Source organism: Orbicella franksi, chromosome 7 (genome assembly GCF_964199315.1).
Source record: "Orbicella franksi chromosome 7, jaOrbFran1.1, whole genome shotgun sequence".
Taxonomy (NCBI): Eukaryota; Metazoa; Cnidaria; class Anthozoa; order Scleractinia; family Merulinidae; genus Orbicella; species Orbicella franksi.
This window is the reverse complement of record NC_138151.1, coordinates 4128393-4150649: the sequence shown is the minus strand read 5'-3', so window position 1 is coordinate 4150649 and position 22257 is coordinate 4128393. Positions and strand designations below refer to the sequence as shown.

Sequence of the window (22257 nt, the reverse complement as noted above, 5' to 3'; positions counted from 1 at the left end):
AAGAAAAAAGATTCAATCTTGACAGCTGCAATACTTTCATATTTTATCTTGGCAGAATACTCACAAGAATGTGTACAAGATTAGTTTATAAATTTTACACATAAAAGAAGAAAAACATAAAATTGCTTAAATTTACAAGCCCATAAAATTTTATACAGACTCAAATGACAAATGGAACTCTTTCTACAGCCATGTGGGGAAATGGCCTTTGGCATAAGGAATGAAGAAACTTATTTTACATTATTTAAATATTTGGTACTGTCAGTGTAAATACAGTATCCAGTACCATACTGATGTTTTACAGGATTTGTTCAAATTTTAATTCCCCAAAAACTGATTACTGTTTGTTACTAATGTACGGAGCCTCGCTATTTTAGTACAAAAGTGTATTAACATTGTTGAAATGCACATTTTGCAGTGTGGTGTGCTTAAAAATCTGTCGTATCGGAAGAATTCATATACATTGCAAAATAAAACAGCACCTTCTTTAATTCCTAAAAACAGAGCACAAACTTTAATGGAGTATACAAACAAAGCCAGCCCCAGATAAAAAGAACCCAAAAAATGTAAGAAAGGATACCTAAAATTCCTTGTGAAATAAATAGCATATTGAAACTGTACGTAAGTTCTTTTTTTTTTAATTTGTATCACTGGCTTTACTTGCAAACACCTTTAAATACTGTACTTGATCTAACCTACACAAGTTGATTAGGCATGATTTATTTGCACAAGGGTTTCAGAAAGTAAAAGTTAAGACTTTAAACAGAATGGAAAACCTCGTGCACTCTCTAAATACACACAAAACATCTGCATTGTCAACTTGATTTCGACTCTATTTACAAAAAACAAAAACAATTTTGTGCTCTTTTTACAAGGATCAACTCCAGTGCAGGCCCTATGGACAGAAACTTATATTAATATTATTATTAACAGTTCTCATTCAGGAGCCAGGTGTGGAAACTGAAGCCACAGCTCCATCAACAACTGCAGGGCCCGTACTTGTTGAGGTTCCCGAGCCACTAGTACCAGCCCCTCCAGAATTCCTCTGCACATGAGGGGGAATGAGGGTTGAATTTAGTGAAGGTTTGACTGAGAGTTCTGTCAAAAGAATATGAAGAAAAATTTATAATACACACAATTAGCTGAAACAGAAATTGAATGTCGTGCACTACAATGCTGCTCATTAGACCAATGATGGAAACAAAAGCCAATGCACTTTCAACTCTGAGCAAACAAATCATTAAAGGAGTAAATATATTCAATGTGGTTACTACGATTAACTGATGTTGCTTTACCTCGATTGTCAATAAACTAAAAATACAGTCAGACCTCTTCGGAGCATAACTAACCGGCCATTGTTAATACCAAGAGATGGACATTGTGAGGAAGTTTCAGCGAGAGTAAAGTGCGTAAATCAGAGTACAGTCAACAAAAACTCTGGCAATTGTAGAGAAGTGGTTGCTAGAAGAGGTACACGTATGTCACATACCCTGTCATTAGAGGTCACATCACATCACTACAATATTAACATTAACCTAACTTGGTTTGACATTTTGCCATGGTGGACCAGAATTACCTAATTATGTATGAATGCTCTTCCAACAACAAAACCAACCACCAGCTACTACAATTATATGCATTACACCTTGTTTATCACAAATAAAAAGCCAACAAAGTTGAAATACAGAAACGGTAAAGGACTCTTGACTTCAAAAATCCCTCCAGTTATGATAACAAGTTCCAAAACTACAGTTTTATTTGGTGTGAAATAGTGGAAACCCACACATTTGTTGATGACACCATTTGACTGAAAACACATGAATATGGTATTTATTGAGGTTCATTACCTTGTGGTGTGAAATTAAAAAGTGGGGGTAGATCACGTCCATTTGGAAGTTTTGTATTAGGATCACGGAGTTCGTCAAAGAAACAGTGTGCACAAGATTCCACAGGTATAAGCCTTGTCGACGGTGTGTACTCCAGTAATCTACTACACAGGTTAATTGCTTCTGGTGGAGTCTTGGGTCTGAACACCTGTAATTGAAAATTTGCTTTTGCTTACAATCCCAAAGTAAAGTTCACTGAAATGGTGTTTAATAAATATTAATCTACTGCAGAAGCTGACTCGACTAATGACTTTAATCAAATTGTTCTCAAAGTACAGCTTTACCAAAGGTTAAAATCAGCTCAGACTGCTGATTCTCTAGAAGACAAAATATTAATGCCCGAGAACTTTTCCTGTTCACAAGCCCTAGACAAATGACTGAGAACTCTACCCAGCCAACAGAGAATAGAATTTCAAGCATCAAAATGTGAGTAAACAGGCAGATAAAGCCCAGATATAACATCAAATTCTCACAAGAACACCGAAAGAGATGTTCCAATTCGGCAGAAGATCTAATAACCATTTTTAGTTTATTTTCCTGATAGCTGAACACATTTTTAACTATATGCTTACGACTTTTTGTCATATACTGGACTGGTTCAACTGCTTACACTGAGCATGAAAGGCAAAGAATGTCATTTTGTTTAGTTTTACCTTGCTCCAAGGATGAGGCTTAATTTGTGGAAATTTAAACTCTGTGTAGTGTGGGTTCATTTCCTTGATTTGTTCCCTAGTTGGAGTACCTAAGACTTTAATTATTTCGACAAGCTGATCCACACCACTGGCACCTGGAAAGATGGGCTGTCCAAGAAGAAGTTCTGCCAATACACAGCCAGCGGACCAGACATCTAAATCACCACCAACAACAAAAAACAAATTCAACAATGGTATCCAATGAAAGAAAAATAATTTATTCAAAGTGACCAGTATCTTCACTGTCATATGATGAATGCAACCAAAAACTGAACTGATGAAAAGTTTGCGTTCATTACAAAGGGCATTTGTTCCATCAACTCTCAAACACATTGATGAAAAAATACATGATAAGTAAAAGTTTGTGCAAAGTAGTCATGCAAGATCCTATATGTAAATTAAGTTTAGTTATTTACTTTTTGAAATGTCACATAGTATTGCTTCTATTGTATCTATTACTTACTACTTGTACGAGTGCCATGCTTAAGTCTATTCAAAGGAATCTAACCACAGTCTTTAAAAGACAAGGAAAAGAGAGAGGGTTCACTAACCAATATCGGGTGTGTAGTCAGTGGCGCCAAATATGAGTTCCGGTGCACGATAATATCTGGAACATATGTAGGAAACATTTGGCTCTCCTTTCACTAACACCTTGGCACTATAAAAAAAAAAGATACAATTGAATAACATTCACTCAGCCATGGTTATCATTTAAGTCTACATAAATGGCCAGCAACTACACTGAAGATAACTGGAAAATTAAAGTTTAATAATGATAATGATAATGAAAATGGTAACGATAACGATAACGATAACGATAATGATAATAATGATAATGATCATGAAAATAAAAACAGTTACAACCACTGGAAGCCAAACTGAAATTATGACGGCCTATTTTTGTTGTTTAGCTTAGGTACAACTAATCGTAACCTTAGGTACAACTAATCATTCCCTTCAGGACAGAGCTGTGCTCTAGAGGAGCCCGGGTGCCACAGGTGACTAACTTTTGCCTTTGGGCAACTGGAAAACATATTTTATTCTTATATGCTTTTGTGCCAGGCACCCAAGGATTTCATGGTTAGAAACCTTCGGACTCCTTTTAATTTTTTTTAGACCACAGCCTTGCTTCAGGAAGTACATAATAATAAACTAAAAATGTTCTCACAACCATCCCCCCTACCTGCCAAAATCACACAACTTCAGCACAGCAGTTTCTGGATCAAGAAGTAAATTCTGTGGTTTGATGTCACGATGGCATATACCAACGGAGTGGATATAAGCCAGGGAACGAAACATCTGATACATGTAGAGCTGATTACAAAACACAAAATAATAATAATAATAAAAAAAGTTAAGGGGTGAAAATTCCCAGAGAAAACATTTAACATAAGCCAACAGATCATCACAAAACAATTTTTTTTTTTACCAAGAGGTATCACCACTGTTTTTACATTCTACCGTGCCTAGTGATCACCTTTCTGGTCAAAGTTTTACTCATGAAAAAAAAAAGATCACCGTTAATTTAACAGCTATTGTTGCATATAATATTTCTTATCCATCAAGACTTTACTTATTTAATATGTTCATATTAATTTTGTGTTTGCTATTCATAACTTGAGAATTTGATCATTTACCTCAAACAAACTTCTGCTCAACTGATGCAGAGCTTTAAATAAAAACTCACTAATGTTGGCAATTAGGTTTGAAAATAAAAATTTCCAATGCTGAACTGGTAGGATAAAACCCACAATTATATCATATTATTTAATTTTACCCAACTTACCTTGATATACAATATGGGAATGGTTTGCTTTGCTTTACTGTAGTGCCTAGCTACTCTATAAACAGTTTCCGGAACAAAATCAAGAACCAAATTTAAATAGATTTCTTCTTTCTGAAAAGTAAATAAAAGAAAAACAATGCATTATTTGATTTGTTCATTAAATTTGATACAACTGTTTGCATAAATTGAAATACCTTGAAACAGTTCTACATTTTGTAATAAATGCTAAATATTTGGCAAATATAAAGTGATTTTACTTGTTTAGGTAGCATCCACACTACCCAGGAGAAATTTGACAACACAGCTATATGTGAATTTCTACAGTTAGGCCTACTGTCCACACTAACCGTCAAGAAAACGGAGCTTTTCAAAAACGTTCATCAAACCAGAGGAATTTGAAAAAGCCGGATTTTGGTTTTTGTGTGAACAGAACAGAACAGAAGATATTTTGAAAACGGAGCTTTCCGAAAACCATGGTGTCATGATAATCATGTGACTTCCCTAACTGAGGTTTCCTCAAACACAAATCCAAAATAACCACTGATTGTTGCGTTTTTTAAAATGTTCCCGACATTTCATGCGTTTTCAGAGTGAAACCTCCATTATCAAATTCCTCCAGCGTAGTGTGGACAGGGCCTTAATGTACAGATAACTCTTGACAGCAGTTGAATGCAGCACCACTAAAAAGTGACACTTATTATCATTTGCAAATGCTCAAGAACTAAATGTGGCTAAAAGCTGTTTGCAGGTGGAAAGTTTCACACTTTTCCAGCTGATAAGGAAAGCAATCTGGTCTACCACAACAAATATCTCAATAAGATAACTTCTAATCAATTATGCTTCCATCGACATCAGTTACATGAAATGATGCATTTTCCACAAAAATATCCTTATCTAAGATCCAGAACTATTAACAAAATCAAAAGCAAAAATCAAAGTAATATGTTGTGGTGAATCAAGTCTGCTGGAAACCTTAGTGGTTTGATAAATCAACACACTAAAAATCAAAACAACAAGGAAAAAAGAAACAACACTTAAAAATTTACTTATTTCCTACAGGGTTAACTGTTTAATGTAGAATTAAGACTATTATTAAAATTTTTATTGTGTTGAAGTGTGAAATGGGGTTATTTAAATACAAGATCAGTGGAAACAAAAGAAGTAAATTTCACTCAGAGATGAGCTAAGTAACCCATTAAATTAACTGTAACAAAAAATTATCCTTGATGTTTAATCTGACATCAAAGAAAACAAATTCAATTGCAGATAACAGTTATAAGTACTATAATAACACCAAACGAAAGTGGTTGAACTGAACATTTTTTTACTGGAATATTTCCTGCACAGAGAGTGATAAACTTGCAATCAATTGTGTTATTCTGCACATCGAGTGCCATTGCCTTTAGCTATTGGCTAAAGGGAAAGTCTCAAAGGAACGTGGAAAGCTTCTTCAATGCATGATTAGACGGGACTACAGCAAAAAAAATCATCACAATCATTCAAGGCTTAACCAGGCTTACTAACAAACCTTGCCAACTTTTCCAGTTTTAAAAAGTACTCTCTTTATAAAAAGGAAATTAGCCAGTAACCGGCTACATGTATTAGTCACATTCCTGTTAGTCATCAAATTGTTTAAAGCTTAGTAACTGAGTAACAGCTGCATTTGATCTTCACACTAGTTAGTCTGTCCTATGTGCCCCGTGCACAACGTAGATTATTACCTTCCGTGCGGCAAGCAGCACAAGTGATTTTGTTAGATTCTAAAGTAAGTGCGAGAGGAGTTGATTCTCAACAAACAAGGACTTCACCTGTTCTCTACTATTGATCCCAGACATCCTTTGAAATGGCTTTTTTTTTCCAGGCCGTTTTACACACTGTTGGTTTGAATCATTCACGTGATTCAAAATAAGTGACCGTGTGATGATGAATTCATGATCGTGTGATGAGTGAATCTGTCATCGGGAAAGTTGCTTCACAATTTGTTTGCAAGTTTGTTGAGTTTCGCATTTTCTAACAAGATGCAATCCAAGATATGTTACAGAGAAGAGTTCAACAGATGCAAAATCTATCACATGGATAAGATTTGCCTTGAACTTGGAACTTTTAAGGAATTTGCAATCGCTGTGCTGCTGCGGGTGTGCTGCAAACTTTGGCCATCCGCGTCAAGATGTTTATTGTCATGTGATCACTTTTTAAATCATGTGAGTGAAACCAACGGTACATGAAACAACCTGAAAAAAAGCCATTTCAAAGGATGTCTGGGATCAATAGTATGCTAAGTTTTAGCATGCTGACAAGTTTGATTAAGGTCATTCCTCACATTTGCATTTGCGCTCGTGCACGCGCACATTGAAAACATGACAGATTTGCCTTGATATTGAGCTCTGTCAGTTGAAAAATGGTTCTAGCTCACCAACGAGCACGGGCACCCCAATTTTTTTTCCACTCATTGTAATCAACTAATCATAAGCTTTGCGTGAGATACGACTGATCTAATTTCTATTGCTGAAAATTGAATAAATAAGAAAAATAGCAGATGCATGGTGGTCTTTTCTATTTGGCAGTCGGTAACCACGTCAAGAAATTTGGTTCAAATTTTTAACCAAGGATTTAGCTTTCTGTCTGAATCAAACTTAAAACGTTTATTTGTGTCCGACACAATGTATTGACTGTAGTTTAATGCATGTTCTTATGAGTCCTGGCTCACAAAGATGTTACAATTACTGGGAATGCGTTCTTATAATAAGCATTAAATAATGCCAAAATGGGACATTTTCAATGTCTCACTGCTCCTTAATGAGCATGGACACCCCCCTTTTTTATTTCAAAATTGAAGTTATGACAAATATCATATGACAAATATTCAGTGGACAAAGTTTGAAGAAAAATCTATCGTCACTTTTATTTCAGAGGAATTACCTTAAGTAATGGTATTCAGATAAGGGCTTTGTGCATTTATCATGGGTGTGTCATTTCAGTGCAATTGAAAATCTCATAAAAAATAAGCAAAATAGAGGGGAAATATGACCATGAACTTGTTATTTTCTATCATTCTGGGAAAGTGCCTCATATTTAGATAGAAAATTTATTTCAGGAGAGAAGTCAAACTTGTTACGAAAGTCTGCCAGGAAAAGTAACAGGGCTCCCATACGATCTTACCACTACTGCTTGCAGAACAGAGCATGAAATAATCAAGAGCTTAGAGTTCAGAAAATGTTTCATGATTAAATAACGCAGCTAGGGCATTACTCCTTGAAATCCAAAGATTCCATGGAAGCGAGCTTGTTTTCATATCAATTTTGTGTGAAGATCGATGATGTGACATTATGTCACATTACGCAAATTTGGTAGCAAGCAACTCTATATGAAGTGCTGAGTGATGGATCCTTGACACCGTGATTACAAGTTTACTCCTTTTAGCCAAGGGAAATTTTCCATTTCTGGACAAATGGGGAATTCAGTTTCTCAAAAGAAGTCCACAATCCTCTTTATATATCTTTCCCCCAGGTTGCAATGTTGCATTTGGACGTTTTCAAATCCCCTGGCACCTGCTTCAGTGAAGATGCTATCAGAGCTAATAAGGGCTAAGGTAACTGACCTAGACCAAACAAAAAGGTTTTCCAATGTAACGATAACCCAGGCACAAAATTTAACCTCAAACATACCTCTAAAGTGATATCAAAGCAAGGGGCTTCATGAAATACACAGAAGTAATAGCAAGTTGAAAGTTGCATATGAAGGAAAGAGTCTCTACCTTTGTTCTAAAAGCGTACATGTAATCATGATGAAATGTGATATATAGCATGTAAAATGACATTTAGCCCATACAGTAGCTACACTTCTGATGGTATTCTCCTTGATTATGACAAATTACATATAGCTGTCAAATAACATCAATTTTTTTTTTCCTTTTTCAAAAGTGAGTAAATTATCCTAAACTCCAAAAAAGAGAACATTCAGAATTACTGTTTGTTAAAAATACCCAATGAAAGGATCGTTGAGAATCTTAACATGGCCTGTTTGAACATGAATGTTCTGTTTCTTGAGAGGAACACAAGTATTTAACTTGTTATGACATAAACATCAAGGTCATTACATTGTTTGTTCTCATTCTCATGTTAACAGGTAGTCTGGTACATTCTTGAACAAATTTCCCTAAATAAAGTACATACAAGGGACTATATTTTACTGCTGGGTTTAACTTTGCAGGTATACCCCATGGACAAAATGATATTGAAGGCAAACAAACATTTACATTTATGCTGACATTTAAAAACCAAATTGGTATTGCAGTGGATAAAAAATTCATTCAATTGCATTTTAAGCTGAACACTTCTGGGCTAAGCTCATGGAATATTATCTACGCAAATGTGTATTAGGCTACCGAACAGCAAGAGCTGTTGTTCCTGGTTGAGGGAATTGATACAAAAACAGTGAGTGTACTAAGGCTTGGAAAAATGTGACATCTCACAATGCCTACATAATTTTTGAATATAAAGTTCAATTTAAAACCAAATTCAAAGTTCTCTCTCTCTCTCTCTCTGAATTTCCTTCAGTTTCAATTTGTAAATTAAAACAACAATATTTTCTAAAAACTCCTTTTCAAAAATTCACCATAAAACGTTTGCACTGATCAGACTCTGAAATATTAAAATCAACATGAACGAAAACTACACAGACCTGACCCAAAGGACATCTTTCATAAACCTTTAAATTAAAATTCAATCAAACAGGTGTTGTACAGGAAATATAACTGCAAACCCATCCGTGACAAAGTTATAAACAGGCAATTGGTGGCAGGAATACAGTTGTGAAGACGATGATATTTTTCAGACAAATCCTTGTTCAAGATCACGCTTGCCAAAAAAAAAAGAAATAGTGAAGCAACGGACGATACTCGGGTGAGAAAAATTAGAGAGTATGATTCAAATGTAAACAGATTATTCGAGAAAATATGAAGTGAGAAAAATCTAAAAGATGAAATAACGCAGCAGAGAAATATTGAAAGCTTGCCGTGCCTTAAAGGTAAAAGAAGCGTGGTTTTGAAAAAAAGCAAACTTGTTTTCGCCTCGAGGGAGGGTACATTTTTAAAAAAGTAAAAATTTCAAATGACGCTTTGTTCGCTCTTGCCTTCGTGTCGTTTACACAATGATATCGTCCGTTGTCCAGTTTTCTAATATGTTAAAACTACTTTGAATAGAATGCTAGTTTTAGTGAATTAAAGCAATCAGTGTCCTTACTCCCACGTAGGCGGCTAAATTTAATACCAACGTACGGCAAACAACACGACATAACCGGTAGACCCGGCTACATTTCAATGGTGCAAGATATTCAAGCTTGAATATCTCGCCCGAAAAAACAACACACTGTCTTGCACAATATTAAAAAAAAATTACTAACCTTCTCTCCACTGGAATAAAAGAACCATCGTAATCTGACGATATTGCAGTGGTCTAATTTTCTCATTATTTGCAACTCGCGATTCTGAAACGAAAAAAAAAAAATGTTGCCATTATCGATGATGAATTTTCGGCATTTTAATTTTTATGACGGCGAATAACGTAGGAAATATCCGGGTATATATGTCGTGCGGTGACAAGGCAACAAACGAAACTACATTTACCTTAAATCGTTTGTCTTGTAATACTTTCTTTATCGCCACAAGCTCGGTGGAATCGCACATCCTGGCTTGATACACAACTCCAAAAGAGCCATTCCCAATAACTTTCGTGTCAGTGTAACTGATCTCTTGCGTCCGATCAGGCAATGAACCTGTTGTTGCTACGACTGTTGTGACTTTGCTTCCATCTTTATCGCCTATAAAACGAAAAGTTAAACTAGAAATGGGCCCCAAAGAATTTCATTACACTTTTCAGGTACGAATACTGGCGGTTTTATACCCCCAAACACCTTGAATATTGGGTTATGTGATGCAAAGTGTATACTCACGACTTATTTTTACTCCTCCAAAATTAGGCGGATGTGACTTAGATTCGGCAAGCGACGTCGTTCTAGGTCTGCCGCTCATGATTGTAAAATTTCTGATGTAGATGAACCCGAAGGATCACCGGACCATTACATCTCCGTCGTCAGCTTATATTCAACATGGAGAGTTGCTTTCAAGCCACCTTACGCCGTAAAATGATTTGTGGAAATGGTCCTGAAACTGCACGTTTCTCCGGTCATTTAGGGCCAAATTATTTGCTTGTCGCTTCAGGAGTTCCTGCAGAGGATGCCAGACCACCGATCAAATAGTTCAAGGTACGCCAACCACCGTTTCAACCAACGGGAAAAGAACCAAAGGCAAATGACACTCAAAATTCACAATGGCGCTTGCTACTGCAGGCATGTGCCGTTTAGGGGGCCCCCAACGAAGTTTGTTCAATGTTGTTAGCCAATGGCAACGGTGACGAAACAATCCGAAGTAATGGCGACGCCTTCCGAAGTCTTGACGTGTTTTGAGCAATAGAAAGGATATCATGAGATGAAGCGAACTATAAGAGATTTATTTGCGTAAATGTTCATAAATCCTTTCTTGACCTTCAGAAAGCTTATTGGCTTGTCAAAAGTAATTTAACGCTGCTAAACAACTCAAAACAAGAAAAAAACGAGGACAAACCGAAGACGACAACAATCCTGAGTCAGCGGACTTCCACAAAATAGCGGGAATTCAACATGGCGGTCGAGTATGAACTTTTTCAGTATTTTTGGTTTTCTTTATTGGCCCAGATTACCTGAGTTTACTTTGTGTTTGCTTTATTAGCAGGCAAGGAGAGAACGAAGCTGCAAACACGATTTCCATTCTTGTTGGTGGGTATATCTTTCTTCTCCGTTGCCAAACTGTAGTTGTCAGACTTAACAGTGACGCGGGTACTATTCTGCTTCATTAATCTATCATAATTTGTGAAATTGAACCACTAATTACGCGCTAATTACCATAAATCATTGCATCCATTTTTAGCATCAGACTGCCATCTTGGGTATATGGAAAAAGATCAGGTTCGAGGGAATGATTCACTGGTAACATTCGAGGAAATACTACAAATAGCTAAAGAGAGGAACGTAAGTCTTTATGATATAAGCCTGTCTGAGCATTCAGTGAAAAATTCTGACGAATATGTGCAACACTGCATAACTCCAATTTTACCTCTCGGATACTACGAGGGTAGAAATCCACAATGTAAAACACAATTATTTATACAAAAGTATCCCCAGTTTACAAACATGATGGTGCATTAGGAAAGTGTACCCAAACTAGTTTTCTCATCTTATAAAGGAATTCATCATTTACCACTAGGACAGTGAAATAATATTGTAGGGAAAAACTGTAATACATGTAAGATCACTTCATTTGTGTTTTCTTTTCTTATCAATAGGTGGATTTTATTTTACTTGGAGGAGACCTTTTCCATGAAAACAAACCATCTCGAAAAACTATGCATGGTACCATGTCATTGTTCAGAAAATACTGTCTGGGTGACAAGCCTTGCCAGCTGGAATTTCTCAGTGATCAGTCTGTGAACTTTTCCAATTCCAGGTCAGACTAAAGGTTACAAGAAAAATATGAAAGAAATCTAGGGAGACCTTCATTTTCTGATATAGTGAGTGAGGTTGGGGGTGAAGGGAGGAAAAAGGGCATCAATTATTGGGTCTGTGTTTCCTGGGACATTTGGCTCACTCTCCTGGTTCCTGCCACTTTGGCAATCACTCTTCGGGCCATCCCTCTCCCACCTCCTGTGGACTTCCTACCACTTTACTTTTGCTCCTTGATTCCCACCCTCCTATCCTACTTCATTGTGTAACATGGAATGAACTCTCCCGGGAGTAAACTGTAGATTTTGTTGTTAATTAGGATTTTGAAATTTAGATTTTTCTATTAATCACAAGTGAAGAGGTTAACAAACTGCTCATGAACAGCCAAATATTAAGGCTTGGTATTGTATTGGATTTTTGATATCTTTATTTCTCAGGTTTCCTGTGGTAAATTATGAGGATCCCAATTACAACATATCAATCCCAGTGTTCTCTATTCATGGCAATCATGATGATCCTGCTGGGGTGAGATAGTATCATGAAAACAAGTCATGTCCATAAGAACAAATACAATGCATATTTATCCACATGGCAGATTTTTTACTAACACTGCAGTAGTTTCATTAAGGGCCAGGCACCTGGCAGATTGACCGGCTGTGAGGATGATATTTCGCCTGGCTGGTTTGACCATCTAGAGGAACGTTTTTCTTATAAAGAAGTTCAGTTCAAATAGTTTTGCCTTTCTTTGAAAACCAGTTACCCTTCTGCTAATGACACCCCTGCTAATGAAAACCCTAATGAAACCCTTGACACTGTATAAAGACATCTCAATACAGTCATTGGTAGCAGCAAATAAGCCCACAGAACATCATCAACATTAGTGTTTTCAAGATCTCTCGTCCTCCAGTAGGGACACAGGAGGAGGCGCTTGAATGGAAATTAATAGGTCTTCTTTTTTTTTCAAAAAAAAAGGGAGGAGTGGGCAGAGAATTTCAACTTTGTAGGCCTTGCAACTTTGTAGGTCCCTCCTGGTTCTTTGTTCCAGATCTGCCTGTGGAAAGTGGTAGTTTCATACAGTCTAGCAGTCATAACTAGGCTGAAAATTTGTTTCAGAAAATTAGTTTATTTGGTGAGAGGACTAGCAAGACATAACATATTAATTTTCTTGCTTAGGATGGGAACCTTTGTGCTCTAGACCTGCTTAGTGTGTGTGGGTTTGTCAATTACTTTGGTAGAGCTCCATCAATTGATGACATCACTGTGTCACCCATCTTGATTCAGAAGGGCGGAACTAAGTTAGCACTGTATGGTTTAGGATCCATCAGAGATGAACGTCTTCATAGAACCTTTCTGAATCAAAATGTCAAGATGCTGAGGCCCAAGGAAGATCCTGAATCTTGGTTTAATGTCTTTGTTCTACATCAGAACAGGTATCTTGATGTTAGTAAGATTCATATATTTTATAGTGAAACAGTTACTATTAGAACAAGGCTTGAAAAACTTGAATTCCAGCTTGCCCTTCAGACAAGGAGCTCTCAAATTTTGCCTTCCCTGGGCAAGACTTAGCTTACTTTTTTCTCATTTAGTTGGCAGACAACTTGCCTGGGCCTTTGCCCATCAGGTAGTTGAGAATGAAAAGTTACTTGCCCAGCAGGTAAATCTACTTGTCCTAGACAACTGGACAGCACTTTTTTCAAGCCCTGTTGGAATTGCAGTTTTTTTTGCCCTCATTAGGCTATAAATAAAGGTCCAGATAATATGTTAAATGGCCAGATTATTCTGATTCCAAAGGGAGTCCAAGAAATGAAGTGTACATGATGATAATCTTTGTGGTCATTGTATCATTTGGTTTTTTTTGTCAGGTCAAAGCATGGTTTAACAAACTACATTCCAGAAAAGTTCCTGGATGATTTTCTTGATCTTATAATATGGGGACATGAACATGAGTGTATTATAGACCCCAAGAATGCTGAGGACCCAAACCTGCCATTTTACATCAGCCAGCCAGGCTCAAGTGTTGCCACTTCCCTCTCTGAAGGAGAATCGAAACCTAAGTGAGTATAGAATTCTTGGAAAATGCAATTGCTAAACAAGAAACTCCCAACAACTTAACAGTCCGTTATGTAAAACCGCTGCTGGTCAGAGGACATTTCAATAAAGGATAGCAAACTTATGGAATTCATTAGATAAAGATTTAAAACCGTGCAAAGGTTCAGTAAACTTTAAGAAAAATCTTAAAGCAAAGATGCATGACGAGTTTTGAAACAATAAGTGTTACACTTTTTAATTCATTGTATTTTTATGGTATTTTTATTGTATTTTTACTGTGTTTGTACTGTTCACTGAAAAAACCCACTTTTGGGAGTGTGCAATAAAGTTTCATTCATCTCATTCATTCAACCGTTCGTATCACGCACAACTAATTTTTATCACTGTAACTAATAATATGCATGATGGTTACGTGTATAGCTGCAGTAGTTACAAAAATTGGTCACCATGGTTATTTGTTTCATCATCATCATCATTATCATTGTCATTGTATGCTGTTGCATTGTTGTCATAATGTTAATTACCCTCTTATCACTGTAACGGTTAAAAAAAATTGTCTGTGAAAGTAAAATGCTTTAATTTATAACATTATTTTTGTTCCCAGACATGTAGGAATTCTTGAAATAAAAGAGAACAAACTCTTCAAAATTACCAAGGTTAAACTTAATACTGTGCGCCCTTTTTATATGGAAGATGTGGTTCTAAAGGACACCGACATTGACCCTACTCAGGAGGATGTTATGATGGCCTTCCTGGTAGATAAGGTAGGTGTTAAGTTCTCACAAGCTTATCGCAGGCTCACGATTCTCAGTATGTAACTATGAATAATTATTGTCTAGGAGTACAGGTGTAATGTTCCTGCCTTTTAATGCAGTGCTAGTCCCTTAAAGGTGGACAGCATCATTTCAGATTATCCTTTCAGTCTGCAGTATCTTGTTCTCTTGTTCTCCTGTTCTGAGCTCAACAATATTGAACTTTAAAGGAAAACGAAAAGTATTTTGAGATGACGGGCTTTGGGTGACTGAAAAAAGTATGTGCAAGGGAAATTATTTAATTTTGAGGGGAATTCAAGATAAAGCAGCACAAAATTCTGACATCTGTATTGCTCTGTTTACTGCTTCATGTAGGTGGAGCAGTTGATTGAAAAGGCTGAACGTGAGCACACTGGTAATTCTCGACAACCTGACAAGCCCCTCATTAGGATACGGGTGGGTTGTTTGCTGAATTACTGCAGTATTATTTTAAGGCTTCCTTTAGAAGTGAATGCTCTGTAAACAATTGCCACTCTTATATTGCATATTTCACTTCATTCCTCTCAGATTTCACCAAAACAGCTTTTTACTCTTTCAATTTTTTAAGTATTTATGTAGACGCAATCAGCAAGTTACATTATTTTCTTCTAAACCCATTTTTCAGAGACAAAGTTCACCAAGTGAACATCTTTTATTCTTTTTTATTAATTTTTTTTTTATTGCTGGTTAGGCTGCATATGCATGGTTTGCTGATGGGGTCAATACAGACAAGAAATTCATGAGATAAAAAGTATCATTTCTAATTAATTGATATTGTTTCCATTTCCATATTGGCAGGTGGATTACAGTGATGGATTCACAGCATTTAACATCCGAAGATTTGGACAACAGTTTGTTGACAGAGTGGCCAATCCAAAAGATATTTTACTTTTTTACAGGGGAAGGAAACAAGGCAGAAAAGGTTAATAATGATACAGCTCAGTATAATTTTTTTTTGCTCTTCAGTGTACAAACAGCTAATTATACAATACAGACAAGAAATTCATGAGATAAAAAGTAGACATATTAAACGTATTAAACTTATTTACATCAAATGGCAAACGGCAAAAATGAAACTTTTACTGTTTGTCTTCAGCTGTCTATTATAGTAGAGTGAAAATATTTAATTATGTCAGCTTAACTGACAACCAAAATCCAAAACGTGATAGTGTGATTGAGTTTCAATTAGTGTTTTATGCGTATTTTGTCTCAACAGATAAAAAGACTCAAGAAGACATTCAAGCCCCTCACCTTCGTCCTGAGGTACTGGACACGATAAGAATGGAAGATTTGATCAAAGAACATCTGACGTCAAAGGAAAATGTAAGTAGAGAGATTAAGCATAACATATTTACATCAAACGGCAAACGGCAAAAATGAAACTTTTACTGTTTGTCTTCAGCTGTCTATTATAGTAGAGTGAAAATATTTGTGTTTGCGGTGAACAGTGGGAGACATTTTCTATTTTGTGTGATTTAGTTAAGGATCAGAAGAAAAGAACACAAATTCAGAGGTAATCTTTGCCTTTGTCGTCTGCTGTAAACGTCATGCTTAAACTCTCTAGTGTTCACAATAAACTCTAATCTATTTCTATGTCTTTCTGTCAAAAGTGTCAAAAGTGTAGTTTATTATCTTTGAGCCATAATGCTTTTTTGTGAGCTGTAGTTAAACCTCTCATACGTGGACAAGATATTAATAGAGTTTGCATATGGCTGTGAGCTAGCCTGATTCTCAAATGGTCTGAGGTCACTTGCACTCACTCAGAGCAAGCAACATCGGACTATCTGAGAATCAGGCTAGCTGTAAGTAGAGGGCCACTTGTTTTGTTTAACATTGTTATGATCCCACAGCAGGGTCTCTGACCCATCTCTTAACGAGCAACAGTGGCACTCCCTGGCACAGACTTACCCCGGGTCTAAAGCTGTCAAATATTACGGGAAAATAGTCCTGCAGATTCCTGAATATGTTAAACCCAAGCAGAGAACAACAAGACAGTACCATGAAATTCACATATTTAACCCCTGCAAGCAATTCTTACTAATCCATCTTTAATGCAAAAACTATACCTTAGTGAAGCTCACTTCTTGCTGAAATGATCGACCAACAACAGAGTATTGCTTTAGGCATTTAGGGCCAATCTCCTCTCTTTTAACCCAATGGAGATTAAGTGATGTTATTTCTTTTCTTTTTGTTTTCATTTTATATCTACAGTGATGGGTTAATCCTTTTGATAGTTTACAAGTAGATGTAGATGGGTTGAATCATGTGTACTAAAGGCATCCACAGTTGAGTGTCTACTGATACCCTTGATGGACCTGTGATCAACACTCGATTGATATCTCCATTGACACTGGATTGACATCCCGATGATACTTGGTTGACACTCAATTGACATTTTGATTGACACTTGATCAACACTTGATGAACAGTTGGTTGATAGTCAGCTGAGTGTCAACCAACTCATGTACATCAATTGAAAATCATTCGACTCTCAACTGACCGTCGACAGAGATGTCGATTGAGTGTCAGCCGAGGTGTTAATGGAGTGTTAATGAAGTATCAACTAAGTGTCGATTGAGGGTCGATCAAGGATATTGATTGCAGGTATTCATCAACACTCTACTACATATGCCCTTAGTAAACCTGATTCAATGTGTTGACAGTATCATTTTTTTATCATTTTTTTTTTATCATTTAAGGCTTTGGAGTTACGCATTTTAACAGAGGGGAGAATGGCTCAGGCCCTGCGTGAATTTGTTGAGAAAGATGAAAAAGAAGCTATATCTACATTGGTTAAGTGGCAGTTAAATCAAGCACAGGAACACTTGAAGAAACGTCGAAATATTCATGAGGGCAATATTGAGGTTGAAGTACTAAAACATACAGAAGAAGTACGACAGAACGAAGAAGAAAACGAAGACAATGATGAGGAAGATATAAGAAAGGTAGAATCAATTCACAGTCCAATCTGAAAAACATGAACACTCTGGTCAGATTTTTTGTGGATAATTTGCTATTATGTCACATAGCTATGTGACATTGGATTGTTATTATGTCAATCAGCCTGGTGATGTATAAACCTTATATCCATTTTGTTCAGTCTACCATCTGATTGGTTGCGACGTCATGAATGTTAATAACAGGACTCCAATAAGGTTAATAAACATACAGCTATTCATAAGCTGTTAAAAGTAATAATAATGTTACAAGTTACAACAGTTGCGTTAATGATTTCTCAATCAGGTTAAATCAGTTGCCAAAAGAGAAACTGAGGAGAACGTAAAATAAAAGTTGTGCCCATGTTAAATGTTAGGTCCTGGAGGAGTCACGTGCCTACCAACCAAATAACAAAAATAAAGATGTTGATATGAGTGGGAGTGACGATGAGGATGGAACAGCTGGGCCAAGCACTAGCAAAGGTAAAGAAAAAAATGGTAGCCTTCTTTTTGAACTTCATATCAAAAACTCAAAAATTGTTTTTTCTTCAACAAAAAGTCTCCAAAAGATGCAGCTAGGAAAACTGAGTTTTTTGCATAGGTTATTGCTCGAAAACAAAGAGTAAACCAGCAAAACAAAAACTTCATAGCAATGTTTCTCAGGTGAAACAAAGCCCAAATGCCAAAGTTCAGCTATTTTTGAACACTTTCAAAAATGGCCGAAAAATCTAGGGGACGTTCTTGCCCGTGGCCTTTCAATTATGCTTGTGGCACTGTACCAATATCCTATGTTAATCTAGACTGATCATGTATACTAAAGGCATCTGCAGTCGAGCATCGATTGATACTCTCAAGTGACCATCGATCAACACTTCATTGACATCTCGATCAACATCTCGATTGACACCTGATCAACAGTCAGTCAATAGTTGGCAGAGTGTCGACTGACTTATATGTATAGATCGACACTTGATGGTGTGTCTGTGAAAATTAGTCAACTCTCAACTGGCTGACTGTTGAATGAGATGTTGATCGAAAGTTGACTGAGTTTCAGTGGAGAGGTCAATCAAGTGTTGATTGAGATGTCAATTGAGTGTCGATCAAGGGTATCAATCAACACTTGACCGAGGATGCCTTTGGTGGAGATGATCCATCTGGACGACATTCACTTGATATTTTAGTCAGGCTAAGTGAATACATTTGGCTACATTACATCCCTTAGTTCCCTAGAGTAAGAAAAAGGCGCTGGTATGATAAATGCCAGCCAGGCCAGCTGGCCCACTCTGCACATAAAAATACTCTTCATCAGACCTCAACTTCATGTCTTAGGGAAACAAGGCAAGGGTGATGCTGCAAACATGTCCACAAGAGGTACAGGTGGAGGAAGAGGAAGAGGCAGAGGGAGAGGAAGAGGTGGGCGTGGCCGAGGAAGGGGGGCAGTACAAGCAGCTGCCAACACTTCAAGGAGTATCATGGATTGTAAGTAAGCCTTGTTGCCTTGTAAAGCTGTTGTCTTGACCCTTATGCCCAATCAAGGGCCCATTAGTCTGCTCAGCTTTAACAGCTGGGTTACAGCCCTTAACAAACACCCTGATTGGCCAATCTGTTCGGTGTCAAAAGTTAATTTGAAAATGATCACTTGATTTTTTGGCTTGACTGAAAGAAATACACCTTGACAATGAAGAAATAGATTGGAGGGAACTTGAGGTTAGGAAGTTATGTACTTTACAATTCTTACCACTGTAAAGAAAATCAATAATAATACCTTGTTGACATGAATTTGCTATCACTATGAAAATCAATGTTGTGAACAATGATGTTCAACTGTTTGGGCGTGTATGTTGTTGTATTTATACTAACTGTTTTTTAACTATGACTTGTGATCTTTAAGCATTCAGCTCAGCATCCAAGAAAAGACGTCAACCAAGCAAGGAACAGGTAATAAAATTGTTCTAACTTTTATCACACACACGTGTGGTGAAAACAATTATGCAAGTAGATCTGGGGGTTTTTGCCTCAGTTTCAGTTTCATGTGTTCTGCCTTCTGCATACGGGTTCATTTTCATGCGGATCAAACTCATTTTCATAGGAAAGGTTTTGTCAATTAATCAATCAATCAATCAATCAATCAATCAATCAATCAGTCATTTTTTTATTTCTTAATGTACACTTTAGTCCACATAGTAGAAGGACTCTGACCCATTATGGCCTTGAAAACCCCTTTGATGCCTGCAGGTTTGTTGTTTTGGTTGGGAAGGGTTACGGAGGAAAGGGGTAGGGAAGTGCCATCTTTGCTGACACCTCTTGCACAGGTCAAAGGATTAGACAAGTTTCTGCCTTTGTGCATTTTCTGTCTTTTTATTTGAATTTTGTTTGCTACTAGTGGCTGGATTCTCTTACCAATTCTTTGTTCAATCAATGTTTCTCTTTTGCTTCCAGGAAATAATTTCTGATGATGATGACGATGATGAATTCAACATTCCTTTGTCATCTTCAGTAAAACAAAAGACAAAAACTACACAGTAAGTGTTTTCATTCTGTTGTTTTATTGTGGCTAAGATGTACCACTCATGCCTATCACTGACTCAGCACCTGAACGAAGCAAATAATGGTCCTTCTTCACTCCATCCATCAATCCACCCACCCTTCCATCCATCCGTGGTAACCATGGCAACACTTTCGATGGAGATTCCAGATCAAGCATGAATTTGGCGACGTTTTTCCATTAATTACTTAATATTTATAATAAATTGAAACCATTTTTCTATTATATAGGCCAACATCCCTAAGGGTGACGGGAGCCAGAAGCAAAAGATCTGTTGTAAACACTCAGAATGATCAGGTATGTCTTGCAAAATGTGTACTGAACAGGTACAATTAGCAATATGCAATATTTCTTTAAGTGGCTTTTGTCAGGAATTTCACTAGACAGGATAAGATCCTACCATGTTCATGTTGTAGAAGGCACTCATGGTGGCCTCATGGTTAGCGTTCTCTTCTCCTGATTGAGCAGTCCGGGTTTAAGCCCTGGCTGGGGAGCTTGTGTTGTGTTCTTGGGTGAGTCACTTGCACCCAGGTGTATAAATGGGTACCAGCAAACTTAATGCTGGGGGAAACGTCCTATCCAGGAGGGAGTAGAAATACTCCTAGTGGCTTCATGTTTTTTTTATATTTATTTTTTTTATTTTTTAGTAATTTTTCTTTTTTTGGCTTCATGTTACAGGATTAGCTCTGGCCTGATAGGCTTCTTGGCTCCTATGCAGACTCGACCTTTTATCTATGTTCAAAATTACTGTAAGGTGTACTTTTTTCTTGCAGAATGAAAGCGATGACTCAGACGACCCAGATGATCCTTTCTCCATGCAGCCAAGCAGTAAAAGAAGTAGAAGATAACAACAGATGAGTTCCATTTATTGATTAGAGGTCGTCAAGTTGCATTGCCTATTTTTACAAATGAACAAATGTGACTGAGGATCCAAATTATCACTACAACATCAACTTTTGTAGCACTGGACAGGAAAGACTTTTAATATTAGCAACATATCATTGGTTTTAGTAGAAAATGGAATGTAGTTAGTAAATTAAAATTGTTAGAGTCCTTGGAGAATGCATTACTAGCCCAATAATGATATTCAGGACTGTCCTTGAGTTTTAGTTCACCTGTAACCTTGATCTTCACACCCGTAGCAAACTTGCTACTTTATGGGTGAATTGTATCAACTGCAGGCCAGTTCACCCGTAACATCAAGGGTCCATCAAACATACTCAGCCATAACAGGTGTTATGGGTTATGGCCCTTATTGACAGCCCTGGATATTTACCATGCGGTGAATAGAGTTTGTGGGACCGGGGCAGGCTATTGACAGGTGAAGAAAATTAGGAGTTGTCATAAAGAGACCAAAAGTTTAAACAAATTTTTCTTTTAATCAGTGATTCAGCCTGCTAGCAAACTTTCTTGGAGTAGAACCCTGCATAGCTGGCAGAATTTCGTGCAGGAGTGCTTTTGAGCAAAGGGATTGGTGATCGCAGCTTCTCAGCTCGCAACACAGCTTCGTTGCCAGAGCTCAAAGTTCACTCACTTGCGAATCATGCCAGCTACACAGGCTATCAGTGATCTTGTTCAAACAACCAACATGAATGCAGAAAGATCAACTCTTCAGCAGTGAATGAGTTAAGTAGTTAGATAGATGGTCAGCCAGTGAAGCAGGTCAAAGGGGAACTGGAAGAGGGGCAACTATAACCCTCGTCTCCTATCTCCTATACTCCATTGCTTTTGCCAGCCCTGCGGTTCACTGACTCAAGTGTTTGTTTGGTAGTAGTGGACTGCTTTTCTTTACTTTCAGAAGGTTTTCAGTCTAGAGGTTTCCTGGTTGTTAGCACTTGTAATAGTCATTATGTGAAAAAAGTACAAGATTGTTCAAGATTAATTATAGTTATAAAATATACAATGGAACAGAAGTCAGATTAGTTCCTATGTATTGAAAAACAAAACCTCTTGAGGTTGTTTATAAATTATTAGAAATTTTATATTTTTATATCTTGAGTTTATTGTAAAGTGTTGGAGGAAAAAAAAGACAAAAACAA

At 37.0% G+C, this 22257-nt stretch overlaps 2 protein-coding genes across 3 annotated transcripts; one reads left to right on the top strand and one right to left on the bottom strand.

Moving 5' to 3' along the window:
• Window positions 1–18: 18 nt before the first annotated feature.
• LOC145493518 (glycogen synthase kinase-3 beta-like) lies at window positions 19–10696 on the bottom strand. The gene is made up of 9 exons (XM_081473001.1): window positions 10314–10696; window positions 9988–10181; window positions 9765–9848; window positions 4365–4475; window positions 3762–3892; window positions 3130–3236; window positions 2540–2733; window positions 1848–2034; window positions 19–1098 (listed from the first exon to the last, which is right to left on the bottom strand). Exons 1-9 carry the CDS (start codon window positions 10390–10392, stop codon window positions 941–943), a joined length of 1245 nt encoding a protein of 414 aa, XP_081329127.1. The 5' UTR covers window positions 10393–10696; the 3' UTR covers window positions 19–940.
• A 69-nt stretch (window positions 10697–10765) lies between these two features.
• On the top strand, window positions 10766–22226 carry LOC145491929 (double-strand break repair protein MRE11-like). Of its 2 annotated transcripts, none has more exons than XM_081471228.1 (18): window positions 10766–11050; window positions 11131–11174; window positions 11326–11426; window positions 11741–11901; window positions 12335–12422; window positions 13071–13327; window positions 13760–13951; window positions 14551–14710; window positions 15074–15154; window positions 15536–15659; window positions 15954–16060; window positions 17437–17682; window positions 18051–18156; window positions 19003–19152; window positions 19565–19611; window positions 20113–20195; window positions 20449–20515; window positions 20992–22226. In XM_081471228.1, the coding sequence occupies exons 1-18, from the start codon at window positions 11040–11042 to the stop codon at window positions 21064–21066; spliced, it is 2100 nt and encodes a 699-aa protein (XP_081327354.1). In that variant the 5' UTR covers window positions 10766–11039; the 3' UTR covers window positions 21067–22226. The 2 variants fall into 2 exon arrangements, with proteins under 2 accessions (XP_081327354.1, XP_081327353.1); XM_081471227.1 differs by having other exon boundaries at window positions 11128–11174.
• Window positions 22227–22257: the final 31 nt, after the last annotated feature.